This window comes from Colletes gigas, unplaced genomic scaffold (genome assembly GCF_013123115.1).
Source record: "Colletes gigas isolate AHSC1104 unplaced genomic scaffold, ASM1312311v1 Colletes_gigas_Sc00029, whole genome shotgun sequence".
NCBI classification, from domain to species: Eukaryota; Metazoa; Arthropoda; class Insecta; order Hymenoptera; family Colletidae; genus Colletes; species Colletes gigas.
Window position 1 is genome coordinate 841,777 of NW_025106658.1, and position 20,344 is coordinate 862,120.

Genomic DNA, 20,344 nt, shown 5'->3' on the forward strand with positions numbered 1-20,344 from the left:
CTAATCCAGACCTAACCCAGATCTAATCCAGATCTAATCCAGACCTAACCCAGACCTAACCCAGACCTAATCCAGACCTATTGATAAATTACAGTTTCCCAATAAGCTAAAGTAGTACTTGTTATTCGAATCTTTATGCAGTGATACTTGTTCCAACAAGTTGGGTTAGGTCTGGATTAGACCTAGATTAGATCTGGGTTAGTTTTGGTGATTTGTACGGTTTGTTTCCGAACGCAAATGTTAACAAATGGAGACCGATCAAAGGAAAAGATGCAGACCAGCCAAAGTGACCTAGGCCAACGCCTTCCACGGCGTCGTTTCTCGTCCAATTAAGAATTTGCATATTAATCGCGGCCTGTCGCTTTGGCGAGCATGACTCGACGGAATCGTTTCAATTAAACACGACGAATACAACGATGTTCTCGTTTCTAATGTGCGCGCAAAACCACCGGGGTTACCGCCTTCTCTGCAGAATCCTTTTTTCGTCGCCGCGGGCGCATGCATTACTGGCGAAAAGAGAAACGAATTTACCGCGACACAAAAAACTGCCTGTTTTCTTCGTCGAGCCCAAGATTCGCATGATTCGAATTTCTTGCGAACTTTTTTTCGGAAAACATTCCTCCACTACATTGGAATTATTTTTATTTATGTTCTTGAGTGTCCATAAAGACACATTGAATATTGTATATTAACACCTTGATTGCTACGTCATCCATATTTGGGTGACAAGATTTTCCCATTATGGAACTAAAACAATTCATTCTGAAGTTGAAATTTAAATGTTAAATAAATTTGAATTGGACAAAGTTTAGCGAGGTTACGATAATAAGTAGACAAATTTTAGGTTATGCAGTTTACAATTGATTGAAATCGAAGTTTTGGTCTCGTTAAAGATTGCACAGCTTTGGTGTGGCGGTCAACCTGTTAAATATTAACACTTTCATTGCCACGTCAATAGAAATCATATAGAAATCATATTTCATATCGATCTATAGATGGCAGGATTCACCATTGGTGATACTAGAAAAATTAATTCTCGAGCTAAGACGTTGAAAAAAATAAATTAGGAATTTTAACAAGGTTACAAAAATAACTAACAAATTTTAAGTTATGTAGCTTAGAATGGCGTAAAATCAAAATGTTATTTTTGTCGATTATTATACGGTTTCGATCTGACAGTGAACGTGTTAACCTTTCAACTGTGGCGCGTTCTAAAAAGAATCCATCCACATAGATGGCGCTGCGACTGGTGACCAAAACAGTACCCAGAGATTTAAGAGACCATTCTTACGGTTTAAAAAGCTAATAAATGCAAATAAATTAAAATATCCAATTCCATATCGAACCAATTGGTAAAACAGTAAAAGGTGTTACAGTAAAAAAAATGCAGTGAGCGTAAATTTACGCCTTTCGTATATACTGATGGATACCTGAGGGTTAAATCGAACATTCCAAACATTAAACAGATTAAATGCACTAAAATTCAATTGATAAAACGTTCAGCCTGAATACAAAACATTGAATTTTTAGTGTTCTCTTTCCAATTTTTCGTTTCCAACAAGCTAGGATCAGTTCAAAGAACCCAGATTACGAGAACTGTGTAAAATTTACAGACTCTGAAGCAAAAGACGCTAAAAAAAGGTTACTTTTGAACGGTGTTGCATGTAATCGTGTTGAGAGGAATACCCCAGGAATATTAAATCAAAATTGCCCGGCCCTTTTCGCCCGTAAATGTTTTCGCCGCGTAAATTTCGGGGCCGCAATTCCATCAGAAATAATTAACATTAAAACATGCTGGCGTCGACGTCGAGGCCGATGCGAAACCCCAGACTTACCCCGGTATGGAGATTGATGAGGGAATGAGGAATTCCGGTTTCCGTCTGGAAAGCGGGCAACATCCGTTCGCCAAGCTGAGCCGCCTTATCCCGGAACATCACGTCCCCGGTGAGAGCGTAACAGGCAAGCAGGCTTCCCATGAAACGAATGTTTGTCTCGAAGAGAGATATCTCGGAATTCTGGAAAGAAAAAAACGAGAAAATAATCATACCGTCAATCCTCGTTCATCTTCGTCACTTAGAGTGAAGTTAATTGCACTGGCCTTACACATGCAAATTAAATGTATTTCCATCGCCTTACAACGTTTCCATATTATCTCGATACTTTGAAATCGTTTCGATGCTTATATTCAACCCCTTAACACTTTACCGACCGATAGCCTATTAATCGACTGTTTTACCGGCCAACGTTTACCGACCGATAGCCTATTAACCGACTGTTTTACCGGCCAACGCTTACCGACCGATAGCCTATTAATCAACTGTTTTACCGATCGACGTTTACCGACCGATAGCCGATTAATCAACCGCTACCGGTCGGTAAAGTGTTAACGATCATGCCCGAGTTTGACTGCTTTGTTTAATCTAACGTTCTATAAGGGATGACAATATTTGTTTTCCTTCAAATTATACGTTACGTGCAACGAAGACCGCATTTTCATACAGCTTAGAAACAAATCTAATAAAGAAAACTGATCTTTCTTGATTAACCCGAACAATTTGAGCGTTAAGGGGTTAAGATATTCGAGAGGTCAGAGTAGCTCAATGTATTGCTCGGACCTCTGAAGATTATTTTCAAATAAATGTTATTTGTGTTAAAGAAATCACGATTAATCCTTATGGTACCCTTTTATTAATATTTCAGCGTCGAAAAATCCATATGCACGGTGAAACATTACTGGAAAAACATTAACAAAGAGAGAGAGGGATCTTCCAGCGCACACCTGAGTCCTCGACCGGTTTTATGTGCGATGCAGCATGGATTTGCGAAGTCAGTTATTGCGATTGTCTTTTTGCACGTTCGTGTACTTTTATCTTGTTTGTTGCACTAACTCACGTTGCTTGCATTTCGTTCGGGCATACCTTCGAAAAAAATCTAGTACGCGATATTGGACGTTCAGCTGTGCTCGTTCGGCTTCCTACTTCGGTATTCGGGTTTGTTATTTAAAAAATGCATATTTTATATGTGGGTTTAACAAATTTTATTAACAACTAAGCCATTTCCACAATGTATTCACCATTCTTATTTTAATTCCAAACAGGAAATTCATCGAACAAGTAAAATTATGTAATATAGTATTTCTAGGATGAATTCCTTGGTTTGTTTTTTCCCAAAATTCCATCTCTATGATTCGAATTTGCCCCCATAATAGATAATAATTTTTCCAGAACGATTTGAGATTTTTTAATTTTGTCGAATTTTTTTCTAGGAAAAGGGTAGGATTTCTGGTGTATGTCTATTGACCAAAAATGATGGTACTACACCCCTGCAGCCAAAAATATTTTTTTTAGAACGATTTGAAACTTTTCATTTTCGTCGAAAAATTTAGACATCTTCCTGAATTTTTTTCTCGAAAGTGGATGGGAATTCGGGGCCATGTATAATGACAAAAAGTGATCGTAATTGACTCCCGCAGCCAAAACTATTTTTTTTAGAAAGATTTGAAATTTTTTTTTTCACCGAAAATATACCCCCTGTCGATTTCTCTTAGAAATTCGTTTTTGATTTTTAGTCATTTTGTTTGACGTTCTACAGGAAACTTGTTTAACACTTTTTTATAGGTATTCATAAACTCTGCTTCCTCCCAAAATTTCAATCCAATATATCCACTATTGTAGGAGATATAGCCATTTGAAAATTGGACAATTTTTATGGGGTTTTTCTCAGTTTGAAGGGTGAAGAATTCACTTTTCGAATATTTTTGTAATTTCCTCTTATTCTACGCCAAAATACGCGTCGTTTGCTTTTTGAAACATTAAAATCGTCCAATCCGTTCAGGAGTTATGACATTTTAAAGATTTGCTTGAAATTTCAGTGAAACATATCAATGCTATGGTCAGACATTTGATAAAGAATTTTTTTTTCTCGAAAGTGCGTAGGATTTCGGGGGTATGTCTATTCACCAAAAATGATTGTAATTGACCCCTGCAACTAAAAATAATTTTTTTATAACGATTTGAACATTTTTAATTTTGTCCAAAAATTTCAACATCTACTCGAATTTTTTTCTCGAAAGTGGGTAGGATTTCGGGGGTATGTCTATTCACCAAAAACAATTGTAATCGACCCTTGTAACCAAAAATAATTTTTCCAGAACGATTTAAAAATTTTTAATTTTGCCGAAAAATTTCAACATCTACTCGAATTTTTTTCTCGAAACTGGATAGGATTTCGGGGGTATGTCTATTCACCAAAAACGATTGTAACTAACTCCCCTAGCTAAAAATAATTTTTTTAGAACGATTTGAAATTTGTTTTTTCGTCGAAAAATTTAGGCACTCACCCGAATTTTTTTCTCGGAAATGCGTAGGATTTCGGCGGCATGTGTAATGACCAAAAATGATTGCAATGGACCCCTACAACTAAAAATAATTTTTTTATAACGATTTGAAAATTTTTAATTTTGTCGGAAAAATTTCACATCTACTCGAATTTTTTTCACGAAACTGGATAGGATTTCGGGGGTATGTCTATTCACCAAAAACGATTGTAACTAACTCCCCTAGCTAAAAATAATTTTTTTAGACCGGTTTGAAATTTTTCAATTTCATTTTTTAATAACTTTTTAACAAAGCCATGAAATTGAAAAGAAATGCATAAACGTGTAATATTATAATTATATCCAGCGGTGCTCGCGCGTGTCGAGGAATACACATGACACGCAAATACATTAAAATTCTAGTACGATTCTTTATAAAGTCCCGGAACATTTACAACTGGGACGCGGAAGTTTTTAGCATTTGGTGGAACTTTTCCACTGTAATCCCCTGTCGTATGAAACAGACGTTATTTCTTACTGCTTCCTCCCGCAGTAGCTATTTTCAGTTGGCAACAATTTATGAACCGTATCGCGACGCTGATGAGAAACTCTCTAAAGTGTATTACGTGCGTGAGATCTTCAAATCTCGTTGCGTACTGACACGCCTTTGCGGCAATGTAACGTCGTTAATTGCATACTTAACGCCCAGGTATTAAGTTTAATTGCTACGAATACTCGATAATTTCTCTTCCGTCGTACTTTTGACAAGCGTGCAACTCGCGATTACCAGACACTCGTATCCTCGATATTATTCCACCGAAATGATCTCTGAACCTTTCAGAAGGTGTCTCCTAAAAGAAAAAATATTTCTTCGCCAAGGATAAGCGGTAGAATCGGGTTAGGGTTGAAGCAAATTCATGTCACTGGGTAGCAGAGGCTATTAAAACGAAATACAATCTTCCAAACGTGCCAAACATACATTTTATTATTTCATATTTTATTTTTCGTTTAATTAAATGTGATTTTGTCAACGATACACGTGTTTTGGAGTGAATAAAAGAACAACAATATCTAAATTTATCATTGTGTGGCGCTGTGGTTCGCTGCAGGTTAGGTTAGGTGTCGAGTGGAGCGCTTGTGAGAGCGCGAGCCCTCTAGCGGCGAGCATTAGAAGCAACGCCACAATTGGAAGAAGCGTTGCTCGCTTCAAGAGAACGATATTTATTTCACCAAACTAATATTTTACGCTATTCGTTACATTCTGAAAATAAATATTACAGTGCATAAGCGTTCAAAAATTATTTTTTTATGCACTCGATTGCAACGTGAAACAGTTATGTACTTACCAGCGATTGTTGGATTACGAGACAATGCGAACCTCGATCAAAATAGTTAAAATTATGCTCGTGTTCTTCGAGTCTATGTGATACGCAGAAATGCTCCACCCCGGGACGCGATAAACTTGCTGGATTTAAAGTTCACGGTAACTTGTATTCCAAGGCGTCTGGGATGCGACGGAAAATTCGGCGATTAAGTTCCCAGGGTATTTAACGAGCCAAGATTATTATTAGTTTATAAAGTTATTAGAAACGACGATGTCTCGAGCTCGTGTTTCCTCGTTTGCTTCGAACTTGATATCCTCCTGACGGGTTCTTATCGTTTAATATTAGGATGTAAACCAAACAACCTGACACAGGCCTTTTTTTAGACTTACTTGGCTGGTTAAACGTTTCTATCGATGTGTTCTCTGCTGCCCGAACGACGTATCCGCGAGATTTCTTGCAACAGGCTACAATCAACGCAGCATAAGTGCTGATCAGAACACGAGGATCGAAGGGATAAGAGTGCGTTGTGCTTGCAACGTGAAGATTCCTATTTTCGACGAGCTGAATGTGACTGATAGACATTTATGGCTCGAGGGTTCGATGAAAGCTTCGAGACGAGATGAAAATCACCGTATTTAAGTGAATTTGCTAATTAAATAGCTGTTCTAGGGGCACTAGGTCATAATCACAAAGCCTCAAATGTTTTTGAGTGTTTAGAGAGCTTCGTGGGTTTATTGTTACGTTCCCCACGCTCCCAAAATTAATAATTCGACCGACTAACAGGTGGATCGAAGGCACAAGCATGAGAGCCACTGCATTTCACGCGCATCCCTGCACTTTCGAAGCGTCAGAATTGGCGCAAGGCGGTCATAAACAGCTCGGTGGAATTTACTGCGTGGCCCACAAGCCCACGGAGCCCCCGACAGAAAAATTGCGAGATACAGCCCCGGCTCCAGCTGTCGTAATCGCGGGCAGTTTATCCTAATACGCGAGATACCGTGGCCAGAGGTGTGGTATCAACGAGAAAGACGTAATCGGTTGGGTAACGTGGCCCTGGCAATGATCCCACCGATCGAAACATTCAATTCTGTGATATACGGTGCCTCGCCGCGTAATCGATGCAATCAAAACGATATCCATGGTTGCTGTGTGCCCGTGAACAGCGTAATTTATACGTTACACTTCGTGCAAGGATGTTGCGTCATTAACCATGGGCGAAGAAAGCTTTGTGTGTCCAAGCCCTACACATCATCCGAGGTTTACTCGATTATTTTGTGATATATAGTACAATTTTGAATCGTGTAACGTGTACTTACGCTTACAGTAACTCTAAAGTTCCCGTGTGCAATCAATTTGCAATTTGGAAGTTCGATTTTTTCTCCTCCTCGAAGCAGAAACATCGTCGATGCGTTCGAACATGGAAACGAGGCGTAATGAGACCCACGTTTCAGCTCTACAATTATTAACGACCGTTCTCGCAAGATGTAATCACGGGGGACGAAGCAACAGCGCTGCTGCCACAAAGAAACCCTCAATTAAACGCGAGGGAACAAGGGAATAATGACGCCGGGGTTGCAACGGTGGCTGGTAAGTATTTATAAATTGATCGGGTAGGGGAAAAAGGAAGGTTGAAAGAAATCTTGGTTTATGGAGATCGTTAAGTTAAAAGGACTCGACGTCTGTCGGATGTTGGTGCACTATACTTCCCGGCTGGGGCAGGTGTACCGGATTAACTCGTTTACTTAGGACCTAACAGCGCAACCTTCTTATTAAGTCCTGGTAACTTCGTTAAAAGCTGCTCTCCTTGGCGGCCCCTAGCCCCGAGTATTTCACAATTCATCGATCTTTTTCTGCTCCCTACATGTCTTCGAACAATTCTACTAACGAGTTCGAAACTTTGCCCCCACCACCACAGCGTTATAATATCGTTTGCGAATCCACTCGATTCCTTTCCGCGTCAACAGTTGTCGCTGACAGGGAAACGTTTCGATCTTTGTAACTTAGGGACTTTTAATTAAAACGTCACGGTCCACGCTAATTCGATAACAATCGCGACGCTTTGATAAATTGCACCGAGAGCTTTTAAAATAAATATTCGATTTCCCCCGGGGGGTCCACGGTCAAGGAATTATTTTGGGAGGTGAGTGCGTTATCGTGTTCGTCTTCACCCCCCCCGATATTTTAAACGGCTGTCAGCAACGATCACGAGCAGTTCGTTGGGGGAAAGTAAGTTTTAACGAAGACGTCATAATTCACACGGATCCGTTGATATCTCGCTAGCATGTGCACGCGATGCGATCAGGGTTGTTGCGTCCATCAGGCGGGAAGGCTCTCGACAGACGCTGTTTTGCATGCGAGCCTCTTCCTCGTGTGTTATGGATTCGATTAAATTGATATATAGACTACCTGAGCTAACAGATTTCGATATTTCTGGGCTAATTTGGCCTTCAAACTGCTTAAAAAACACTTATTTCGCGAGCATTTTGGTACTTTAGGTACTCTGTAGCGTGAATTTCAAAGGTTGATGACTTCCAGAGTTTAATTTAAACTTGTTTATAGTTTCGGTTATATCTTTGCCAGATAGCTTTCGATCGACTCGCGAGGCTTTTCCGATGAAAATGAGTCCAAACACGACCTAATTCCGACAATTTTTAATCGAGGTTGCTTTTTAAAAGCTTGTAACTATACATAATTAAAAATAAGGTTGAAAGTAGAAGTTGGTAGCCATTATATGTTGGAAAGAGTGGCTGCACGACGGGAATGGGTCTCTCTTGGTATTGTAGGTACTCTGTATCGTGAATTTCAAAGGTTGATGACTTCCAGAGTTTAATTTAAACTTGTTTATAGTTTCGGTTATATCTTTGCCAGATAGCTTTCGATCGACTCGCGAGGCTTTTCCGATGAAAATGAGTCCAAACACGACCTAATTCCGACAATTTTTAATCGAGGTTGCATTTTAAAAGCTTGTAACTATACATAATTAAAAATAAGGTTGAAAGTAGAAGTTGGTAGCCATTATATGTTGGAAAGAGTGGCTGCACGACGGGAATGGGTCTCTCTTGGTATTGTAGGTACTCTGTATCGTGAATTTCAAAGGTTGATGACTTCCAGAGTTTAATTTAAACTTGTTTATAGTTTCGGTTATATCTTTGCCAGATAGCTTTCGATCGACTCGCGAGGCTTTTCCGATGAAAATGAGTCCAAACACGACCTAATTCCGACAATTTTTAATCGAGGTTGCATTTTAAAAGCTTGTAACTATACATAATTAAAAATAAGGTTGAAAGTAGAAGTTGGTAGCCATTATATGTTGGAAAGAGTGGCTGCACGACGGGAATGGGTCTCTCTTGGTATTGTAGGTACTCTGTATCGTGAATTTCAAAGGTTGATGACTTCCAGAGTTTAATTAGAGCACCGACGTTTATTTTTAATGAAATATGGGCACTTCTGTCAATATTTGACGGATGTCGAAATACTGTCAGATGCACGAAATTAAAATTTCAATACACAGACACCGTTTTTCTTCCCTTTAAAGGAGATTTACGACAAATTTTCATTATTGAGCCTTGATAGATATCCATATAACTACGATACAATTACCCTTCCCTCCATGTTATTAACGATTATTTTTGTACCATTTTATTCCTCGTTTATTAGACACATGTTTACATTTTATTCGAGCTCTCCAAGAATTATTCTTAGAACGAGGTCGAGACTATTTCGGAACGACTACTTAAATGAATCAGTCACTATTGTAGGATTTATGGTCGTTTGAAAACTGTGATATTTCTGACCTGAAATAATATTTTCAGTAAGGAATTTTTTTCTCGAAAGTGCGCAGGATTTCGAGGGTATGTCTATTGACCAAAAATGATTGCAATTAACCTCCCTAGCTAAAAATAATTTTTTCAGAATGATTTGAAATTTTTTAATTTTGTCGAGAAACTACACATTTCCTCGAATTTTTTTCTCGAAAATGGTTAGGATTTTGGGGGTATGTCTATTGACCAAAAATAATTGTAATTAACCCCCCTAGCTAAAAAGAATTTTTTCAGAATGATTTGATATTTTTTAATTTTGTCGAGAAATTTCACACCTTCTCGAATTTTTTTCTCCAAAGTGGGTAGGATTTCGAGGGTGTGTCTATTCACCAAAAATCATTGTAATTGATCCCCGTAACCGAACATAATTTTTCCAAAACGATTTGAAATTTTTTTTTTTCTTTAGACACCTACCCCCTGTCGATTTCTCTTAGAAATTCGTTTTTGATTTTTAGTCATCTTGTTTGACGTTCTACAGAAAACTTGTTTAACACTTTTTTATAGGTATCCATAAACTCTACTTCCCCCCAAAATTTCAATCCAATATATCCACTATTGTAGGAGATATAGCAATTTGAAAATTGAACTACTCTTATGGGGGTTTTCCTCACTTTACGGTGTTAAGGAGTAAGTTTTCGAATATTCTCAAAATGTTTACGTATTCCGCACCAAAATACGCGTTGTTTGCATTTTTTAACTTTAAAATCCTCCAATCCGTTCAGAAGTTATGACGTTTTGAAGATTTGCTTGAAATTTCAGGGGAATCAGGCATATGTTGTCAGACATTTGGTAATGAATTTTTTTCACAAAAGTGGGTAGGATTTCGGGGGTATGTCTATTGACTAAAAATAATTGTAATTAACCCCCCTAGCTAAAAAGAATTTTTTCAGAATGATTTGAAATTTTTTAATTTTGTTGAAAAATTTAGACACCTACACCCTGTCGATTTCCCTTAGAAATTCGTTTTTGATTTTTAATAAATTTGTTTGACACTCTACGGGAAATATTGTTCAATACTTTTTTGTAGATATTCATGAGCTCGACTTCATAAATGAATTACAATGAAATAGGAAACCATTAAAATCAACTACTTCCTCGTTGAAACCTCGAAGCTTTACGAAGCGCCAGGATTCATATACAAGGATGGGGGAGGGGAGTAGTTTCCTTCATGCAGCGGTCTGTCATCTCATAATAGTGGATTGCATTTTTTAATACTTTTCATAGTCAAGTTGTCTGCCCATCAATATTAATTCAGTGACTAATTTCTCAACCAAGCGTCATCCACGAGAAGATCTCCGAATTTTCAAGTCAATATGGTAGTCAGATTCAGCCACGAAAGTCCATAAGATGTAATCTTCACTCGTACACCTAGTCTGTGGACATCACCATAAGATCTATCCTATACTTCGTCTGTTATGACTTTGATCGGGGTGCAAGCCGGTATCATCGATTTCCAGCAGTTCCTCTGTCCGTTGTTCCGGTTATTTGGCGCAGCCTCGTCGTTGGATCCCCCTTCCGCGTTACCAACCACGTTCACGGACAGTAAAACAGAATTGCGATGATTATTACGCTCCCGTTTCAGAAAGGCTGGATGGGGGAGGCGGAAGAAATCAAGTCGATGGTTAGGAGACCGTGGAGGGCTGCTTAAAGAGAATCACGACGGTGGATCAGGTGCCGACTCGAGTTGAAATTGGTCCATGGCCAATATTGCACTCGAGAATGCGAGATCCAACGGCACCTTTACCATGAAATACGTGACGGGGGGCCCTTAATGACGGATACGACAATCGTGACACTTTCGAGGACTCGTATCAACCGCGAAAGCAGCAATTTAAAGAACAATGTCGAACTTAACCAAACGCAAGGTTGCTAAGTCCTCGTGAAAATTTCTTGGGACGCGTTGCTTACATTCTAATCTCAGTGAACGTCATAATAAGAAATCGAACCCATCTGACGAGGTTCGCCAAATACACTCGACTTTTTTTACATTGAACCAACAATCTTTGTCCTTGTTCAACCTGTTACATTAAAAAAAAGAATTTCATCTTGCTTTTTGCTCGAGTTTTACGCGGAGAGAGCGTCCAGCGGAAGTAACGACGGTCAGACGGGGGTGGTTTACGCGAATATGATTACCAGGTGAGATTGTTCGCGAAACAGGCAACGATTCCGGTACCACGGGAACCGGTCGCGTGTTCTCGAGCCACTTGTAAGAGTGTGCCACGGTTGTACAACCTGGAGATAGTCACGGAAGCACTTACGTGAGTAACAGGTTTCGACGCGCGTCTCGCATGCTCCACTTTCGTCCCGTTCCACCGACGTTGTTCGTTTTCGAGATGGAAATGGTTCGCGGGGAAATGAGTACCGCGCCGTGCAGCGACGCACTCGTGCTTTTTACGCCGAAGAGGAGCATCGTTCCTTAGGTTCCCGCGATACCAACCCCCCGGAGTTAATGCGAACGAGACAATGGTACAGGCAGGTAACGATTTTTTTGGACGGTTTTCGTGAAACGGCCGCGACGCTAGCCAATATCCATTTCTGGAAGAGGAAAACCGTACCGAGGCCTTTTAGCTGCCATTTTTTCTTTCCTTTTTTTTCAGGTGAACGTCAAATTGCGCCACGGTCATGAAAACAATGCATGATCAAAGGTGTACGCGCACTCCTGTAACCTTTTCGTTGCCTTCGGTTCATTCCCCACGTTCCATTAAAGTAAAAGCTTCCATTTTTGTTCCTGAAACACCGAGACGTATAATTTTTTACTGCTCCTGCGTGATTTTAAGCGAATTCTCTGGAACGAATAAAATTGTGACGGTGCAAGGTGCGACGAACCACAATAATTTACAAAGAACAGCGATGTCTGTCACAAAAAATATAGAAAGGGAGTTTCTATGTTTCTTCTGTGCTACTGATTAAATCCAACGAGATAAGGGCTCCTTATTTGTTTGTATCTTACAAACGATCGAATCAGAATTTCTAAAAGTTTACTAAAAGAGATTCTTGCAGTTTATACAGTCCTAAGCTCCTAACGCAAATAGCGTCCTTCTGGAAAATTGTTTCGACGGTTCAGCAGCATTGCAGTCGGCGTTATTAGGGGCCTAAGAATTGTATAGTGTAGCGCCCAGTGGCGTTCAACAGTGTCCAGTAGCGATCTCAGACTCCAAATGAGACTGGCTGCAATGCTGGCAAAGAGTCGTAGTCATTTTCCAAATGTCACGGCTTACAGTTGGGAGCCTGGAACCGTGGCATTTAAGTGCAAGAACTCGAGTCGTGAAACCTTCGAGGATCTCATTCAGCGACGTTAACGCTCCTTATTTTCTCTAAACAGGGACGCGGAGCATCCTAAACACTCGGCAAAATTAATAGCCCAATTAGCGCGACGAAAGCTCTTCGACAAACTCTTTGGTGGTCAAAGAGAACGATCCTCGTTTCAAGTCTGCACTAAGCGAAGAAACTTGTTTATATTTTCGGTTATAGCTTTGTCAGGTAGCTTTCGATCGATTCGTGAGGCCTTTCCGATGGAAACGAGTCCAAACACGACCTAATTCCGGCAATTTTTAATCGAGGTTACTTTTTACAAGCTTGTAACTATACATAATTGAAAATAAGGTTGACAGTAGAAGTTGGTAGTTATTATATGTTGGAAAGAGTGGCTGTACAACGGGAATGGAGTCAGTTCTTTCGAGAACGCAATGTGAAATGTAAGACACACTATATAATTTTCAATTTTATAGTGGAATTATATTCAGAGTGTTTGGCTACACCTGGGAGATTTTAGAAGCCAAAATAAGACGAAAATCAAGAACATCAATTTCTTGATTGAGACTTCGTTAAAATGTTATAAACAATATTAAATTAAAAAATATCAAATCATTCTGAAAAAATTATTTTTAGCTAGGGGGGTTAATTACAATCATTTTTTGTCAATAGGCATACCCCCGAAATTCTACCCACTTTTGTGAAAAAAATTCATTACCAAATGTCTGACAACATATGCCTGATTCCCCTGAAATTTCAAGCAAATCTTCAAAACGTCATAACTTCTGAACGGATTGGAGGATTTTAAAGTTAAAAAATGCAAACAACGCGTATTTTGGTGCAGAATACGTAAACATTATGAGAATATTCGAAAACTTACTCCTTAACACCGTAAAGTGAGGAAAACCCCCATAAGAGTAGATCAATTTTCAAATTGCTATATCTCCTACAATAGTGGATATTTTGGATTGAAATTTTGGGGGGAAGTAAAGTTTATGGATACCTATAAAAAAGTGTTAAACAAGTTTTCTGTAGAACGTCAAACAAAATGACTAAAAATCAAAAACTGGTATTTGTCAAGACTATGTTTTATGCTCAGATGTTGAGGAAAACTTTCTCCGCAATTTCCAAAGGTAGATTCTTAATAAAGTTAACAAAAATGGAATTTCGTTCCTGCGGAGTACCTCCAATAGCGACAAATGCTATTAGCTTTGCTATTCCTGTCAGCGATGTTCATTTCTATTCAATGGTTGGAGCACATTTGTGTTTCGAATCCAAGAAAATCACCGATCGTTACCTTCTCCATAACCTGGATATTCTGGAATTAGTTTTAACAGAGGCAACGCTCGACATTGTTTCTGAATGGCAATCGAGGGCCACTCGAAACCTCAACGTAGTTAATTAATTCGTAAATCTCCCAGCAAGAGTAATTCAAAACTGCAAACTGTGTGCCGCAGTGCTTAATATGGAGAATCACTTTTTCGAAATTAAAGAGAATTACAATTACCATACTTGGTGTCACAGAAACAGATATAACAGCAGTACAATCGTGCACTTTTGTTATTGGAGCCAAAATTAATATTATTAATAGATAAGAGTTTATGAACTAGAAATTAGATTTAAAAAAATATAAAAAGAGGCCAAAATACCACCCTATCCTCTGTGCAATAATTCACGCGGAATATTCTTTTCAGGAATTAAAAAAAAAACAGTCGAAAAGTGTAATGAGAAATGGATCAACGTCGATTCTACCAACATTAACCTTTTTTATTTATTTCGATTATTCACCCTTGAACTGTCAATGTTCTCGTGAAGGATGGCGGTAAGTGAGTGGCTGGAATTGTAATTAAAATGCAATTTATGCCGTTTCTGGCGTAGAGCCAATACCAGGGGTGCATAATAACTGAACCGCTAATAGATGTTTGTTTTTATTTCACGCCCCTGACTACCATGTACTCTTAGGTAACAGTTTTCTATGACGTTCCTCTATCGTTCGAGCAATATGCATTAATAGTCCGTTTCAACCGGCTAGAATGAACAAGAAATTGAAAGATTCATCAGGATAAACAGGGGCTTGAAAAATTCATCGACGTTAAATTAGGAGAATAATATTACACATTTGTGTCGTACAGAGGAAATAATATGTCGTACGGTCACGTAAGGAATGAAAGACTCGCAGCACCTGCTATTTAATATTTACCCTCAACTGTTTGTCCATCATATGGTTCCTATTCGACGGAATAAATTACTATAGCGTGAGAGAAGCATACACAACACGAGACTCGGAATCTAATCACTAATCACATAAAATATTTAATAATCACACAAAATAACATTACGTGATTATGAAATATTTTATGTATCATTATTTTAACCAAAAAATACGTTGCATTCTTCAAAATTTTAATCACGATGTTCGATAATAATTTCTAATTTATTTTCAAAGAGATATTCGATATTTTCTGTCACATTTATAGTAATTTGGAACGTAAATAATTAATACAGCATAAACGAGTGTAGCTTCCATATATTCGAACGATTTCACAAGGAAATTTTATATCAGACAAATCAGAAATATGAATAAATATTTGGTTCCTTCAGGGGGGGATATCTATGTATATACAACGTTCACGCGATTTTCGAGGAAAAAATATATGTTATCAAGTTTTACAGTCATTGTTCGTAGATCTTCGTGTTAAAATAGAACTTCAACTTCGTTCGTGTGATGTTAGTGTTAAAGAATTGATAAGGTATTATTAATTAAACGATGGAAGCTATGATTATAGCTTCGTAACGAGAAAATTACCGTAGTTTCTCTGGTGCGTGCATGCAATAGGGGTGCATAATAGCCGCGTGATGTTGGAAAGTCGATCTTAATGCAAACTTTATGAACTTCACTTGCTACCAACAGGTGTCTCCATTTATAGAATATTCCTCTATGCACGTAGTCTCTATTTTTACAAACATATCTAATTTCTCATTGATATGCATTTCCATCGATAATCCGTTTCGATCACACACGGTTTTTATCATCCTTTGTCCACTCCTCTCTATTTTATTAGCATAAGTTGTGTTTCGGGGATACCTGTTTGTCCAGAGCCTTTACTGTTCCATTCCTTTCTTCCTATCCGTCGTTCGAGTATCGATAGTGAGAAGATTACTTATTACATTACTTCGAGATGAGTTGTACGCCGTGTAGCTTCGTTTCTCTTGTCAAAGGATACGAACCTGAACGAATCATGCGACTTAGCGCGAACGAAATGCTCCTAGGATTGCATGTTAACGAGTTTGCAAAACTGGTCCTCTCATTAACGTCTCCATTGAAACAGTTTCGCATTCAATATTTCGTAGCAACGGTTTACCAAAATATCTTCTACAATGCGAGTATTTCGAACCAGCCCAGTATCTATTTTTAGGCAAAAAAAAACAAATCTAAACACAGTTCAAACGGTCAAAAATTCAAACTTATCAAGCTTGGTGACTTTCGTTCCTTGCACGTAATATCAATACCAAATTATCCGTGTTCCATTCTGTAACTTTGAAAACATCCAGACGTTGCAAAATCAATTTTTAATAAGAAAAAGATCTAACGTTATTTTTCTTTAGATCACATATTTTGAAAAGCAATCGCTTCAAAATTTCGTCAAATTGCGCTATTTCGATCTATGCTTTCTACAACGCTGAGTTAGATCCTGCAAGAACGTACTCCCTGTGTAGAAATCCGACTATTACGCTTTAAAAAACAGTTCTTTACCTTATTCGCTAATATTTTACTACTTATTCCACTGTTATTAGATCCGTAAAGTCTGTATTAACTCTCGAAGGACGACATTACCATAAAATAGGACACCGTGCTCCTTACAAGCTGAAATTTATATCAGAATTGCATTCCTCGTGATAGCGACATTATTACTAAAAAAAGCAATGTACCGTTGAAAATCCTTCGATCGATCCCGAATAGAAGTTACAAAAATTGAAATGGAAAGGTTCGTTGCACCTTGTCATGATGATTAGCAACAATTTCTGTATGATTATCGACATTTTGTACCACTTGGTATCGTATCTGAAAATTTCGACAGAATCGAAACTGCAGATTGCCTCGAATTATTTTTGTTTGGCAGAGTTTTACAAGCTCAGAGCTGTTTTTTACGCTTACATCACTGTGACGAGGCTGTTCGCGCAATCCAACAGTTGCTGTATCAAATAATTTATGTAAAACATATACACCAGTTCAGAAATGGAAAACAGTAACGAGATCAAGAATTCTTCGACGTCGTGTGACGAAAATACTGCTTCAGACAACTGGAAATAAAGAGTGCCTTTTTTATACCACAAGCATGTCCTATTTATCGGTTAACGAAAAGAATTATAATAGTTACTCACACGAAAGAAATTAACGCTTAAGGATACGACGCCGAATATAAGAAGAAGAGAATAAGAGGCTTGAAACTTAATTCTCAAATCGGTGGCAAACCTTCATGAACAGATAAGATTCATCGAATGAGAAAAATCATCGTTAGTATTGAAAATATTCAATTCTTATGTTTTACGCAACACTACTTTATTACTACTTTATTATAACATCAACTCGAGCATTTCTCGTGCTTTCATATTAATATCCATTGCTCGTATGAAAGAAACACGATATCTTACTGTTACTTTACACTTGAAAATAAAATCATCGATCAAATACTAACTTTATCGCATTTTTGTGTGCAATTACTGCACTTATTAGAAACCTCCTACTGTTTCTGTACGAATGCTCTTGCGAGACAGGTAACCGCGTGGATCCAGCAGAAACTGCTTTGTCAATATGGTAACTACAAATTACAACAAAGAATTTGTTACATTCAGTGCAATTAATATGAGAAAAATTAAGAATGACTCTGTTTTAGGTCTACTGCAATAAACGAGTTAGTTACATTCATCGAGTAAAATTGTGTACATAAGATTGCAAAGACCATAGGCGTGAAAGTGCATCGAACGATCGGTTCTTTTTACCTCGTGATTTCGAACAAGCCAGCAGCGTGTTGCAGCCACATAATGTACAACGTCTCCGTGGCTACGAACGTGGAGGCGCATAGAAACAATGTAATATTCTGATGAAACACAATGAAATAGAGGTACTTTTCTTCGTCCATTGAATATTCCGTCATTATTGGGAAATAGTTCACTCGAGTTCCGTTCGTCGACGCGTCCGTGATAAAAACAAAAGCTGCGACTTGGAAAATCGTCACGATGACCGCTGACGGATAAACAAACACTGTAACACATCGATGATTCCGTGATCACATCTTGCACCGATATCCGTTGCAGTAGATTCCAACATCTTTCTTACGGGCGTATAATTTCGCGTAATGCCTTCCTATGGTGGCGTGTTTCTCTAAGATTTTAAGTATCTCGTCTTGTTTCGTGTTCCAGTCGTACCTCACGCGCTCCATAAATTCCTTAATCTGGATTTTCAATCGTCTTTACATTCTGATTATCAAGTGTAACGTAACTGGAATGTTTACAACTCACTGTATCGGTCTGATACCAAAATGCATTGAACTTTAAGAGACAACCCATGAACATTATTATGGGCGACAGATTCTTCAACAGAAGAGACAACGTGAACTTTGTGGTTTTAAAAACCATCAACTGAAAGAAGCGTGTTAGATTTCATTGCAAGTATTTAAAATCCCGATCGTTCGTCCGACATTTCGTCCGGCGTGTATAATTTCAGTACAATTTCATTTCTTTAACAGCAAATAACCGGATTTAACGATGGTGTTGATCACTATGCCGCACTTTGACTCTTTGTTGTAAATCATTTAAGGCGTGGCGTACAAATTAATACTATCGTTGGATCGGATTATTTAATATTAAAGGAACGAAGTTGCACTAAAATTACAATGTTGGCACTTACGCTACTTTCCACGAATACTCTTCGATTATTAACAATATCTTTATTAAGAACCTTCCACGCGTTTCTATTCGGGGGATAAAAAGAATAGATTTTCACGGTAACTGTGTGAAAAATACTTGTGGGATCCAGTAGTTAAAAAGGTTTGGGATTCATACAATTTAAAAAAAATTGTTTCTTTGTATTGTTGTGTCACTTCTGTTGCTATTAACGTAAATTAATGATAATGGATCAGTGGGGATGCACAGGACTCGAAAAAGTCAATATTATAGGTTCGATGCGTATTTTGGAATAATTATGAAATTATAAAGATTAATAGATGTTACGTACATGTATTATAAACGGCTAATAATCGTAAAAGTTGTTATCAAAATATAGTGTAAGGTGCATACGTATGTTAGCAACCGAAATAAACGCAAGTGCGAAGTATAATGTGTAAAATAAAGTGACTGTACCAGGACAAACATGAAATACCAGTTGGAGAGACTGATTAGACCAGTCTTAAATCGTCGAAGTTTGATATTCTGGTATGGCCAGAGTCCTATCAACGACATAAGAGTTGCACTCAGCCTGTAATATGGTTCCAGTCTTGCCATCGTGGCTGATGATTCAAAAGCGACTGACGCATAGGTGTCCGTTCACCCTCGGTTCCGCTACCCCTCCAAATCAATTTCGCCTCTCGCGATTATTTTCTTGGAAATTGCGGTACAATATTGCGAACTTATGGCAAAATGAATGGCATAATCTACAATCTTCTCGTTATTTATTCACTCGTAAATACACGGTGGCAAAGGACGAGACCGATCGATATTCTACCTTCACGATAACATATTCACGGTCGTTAAGAAAATTATACGTTCTTGAAAATGAAAATAAACGAATAAAAGAATTTGTCGTATATTCTTCTAATTAATGGTTCGCGGGTTGTTCCTTCGATTTGCAACGCGAATATTCACCCAACGCTTTCAGTCGCTATTGGTTCGTTGTAGTAAAAGGAAGTTGAAGGAACTTCACGATATTATCAGATATTGCTGTCAGAAATCAAGAAGAAACAAGTAGGTAGAACGATGAGTTATTTCTAGAATTGTTTTTTTCATCTTTCGATCGTACTACGAGAATTTTATGTATAATATAAATTTGGCCCGCATTACTTCGTCCATTCTTCTTTAGGTAAAATTCTAATGTTAAATCAGCAGGATTATAAGTGTTTCTTTTTTTGAGAGCAAGTCCACATGTTTGAAGAAATAGAATTGTCTTTTATTACTTGAACTATTGAACTATTGGCAACTTTGAAAAAGTGGATTCGGCTTTAAAAAAGCCGTAAAACCGGTACATGGTTCGGAATAACGCTATTTTCACAGTTACAAATAGACACGGGGGACCAAAAGTGGAACAACATTATAATACCGTGTACGAAACAAATGTACGAAGAAATTGTTTTATTCCACGGTTCGGTTCAATGACAATTCATTAAATAATCTTCCATAATGTCTATTCACAAGCGTTTAATTATTTAACGCGTGACAAATAGTAATGACAGAGACTTGACAGACTTGATAGAAAGACTTCAACTTCTAGTTTACTATGTTTATTGTTAACCGTTAGACTGAGGTTTCATAGCGTGAATGATGATAATAAAAACACTGGCAATCTCAAGTAACAGCATAATAAGTAACAAACTAGGAATTTCGCATTATATAGTAAGTTCATTGTCACCATCGATGAC

At 38.1% G+C, this 20,344-nt stretch overlaps 1 protein-coding gene across 4 annotated transcripts in view; it reads right to left on the reverse strand.

The window, feature by feature from the left end:
• LOC122401899 (mannosyl-oligosaccharide 1,2-alpha-mannosidase IA-like) overlaps positions 1–20,344 on the reverse strand; it is a 667,988-nt gene that overhangs the window by 16,390 nt on the left and 631,254 nt on the right. For 3 of the 4 annotated variants that reach the window (XM_043404324.1, XM_043404326.1, XM_043404325.1), the window contains one exon: positions 1,836–2,015. In XM_043404324.1, the coding sequence (XP_043260259.1) occupies positions 1,836–2,015 (180 nt within the window). The remainder of the gene's footprint in view (positions 1–1,835; positions 2,016–20,344) is intronic. The other variant, XM_043404327.1, reaches the window with a different exon arrangement.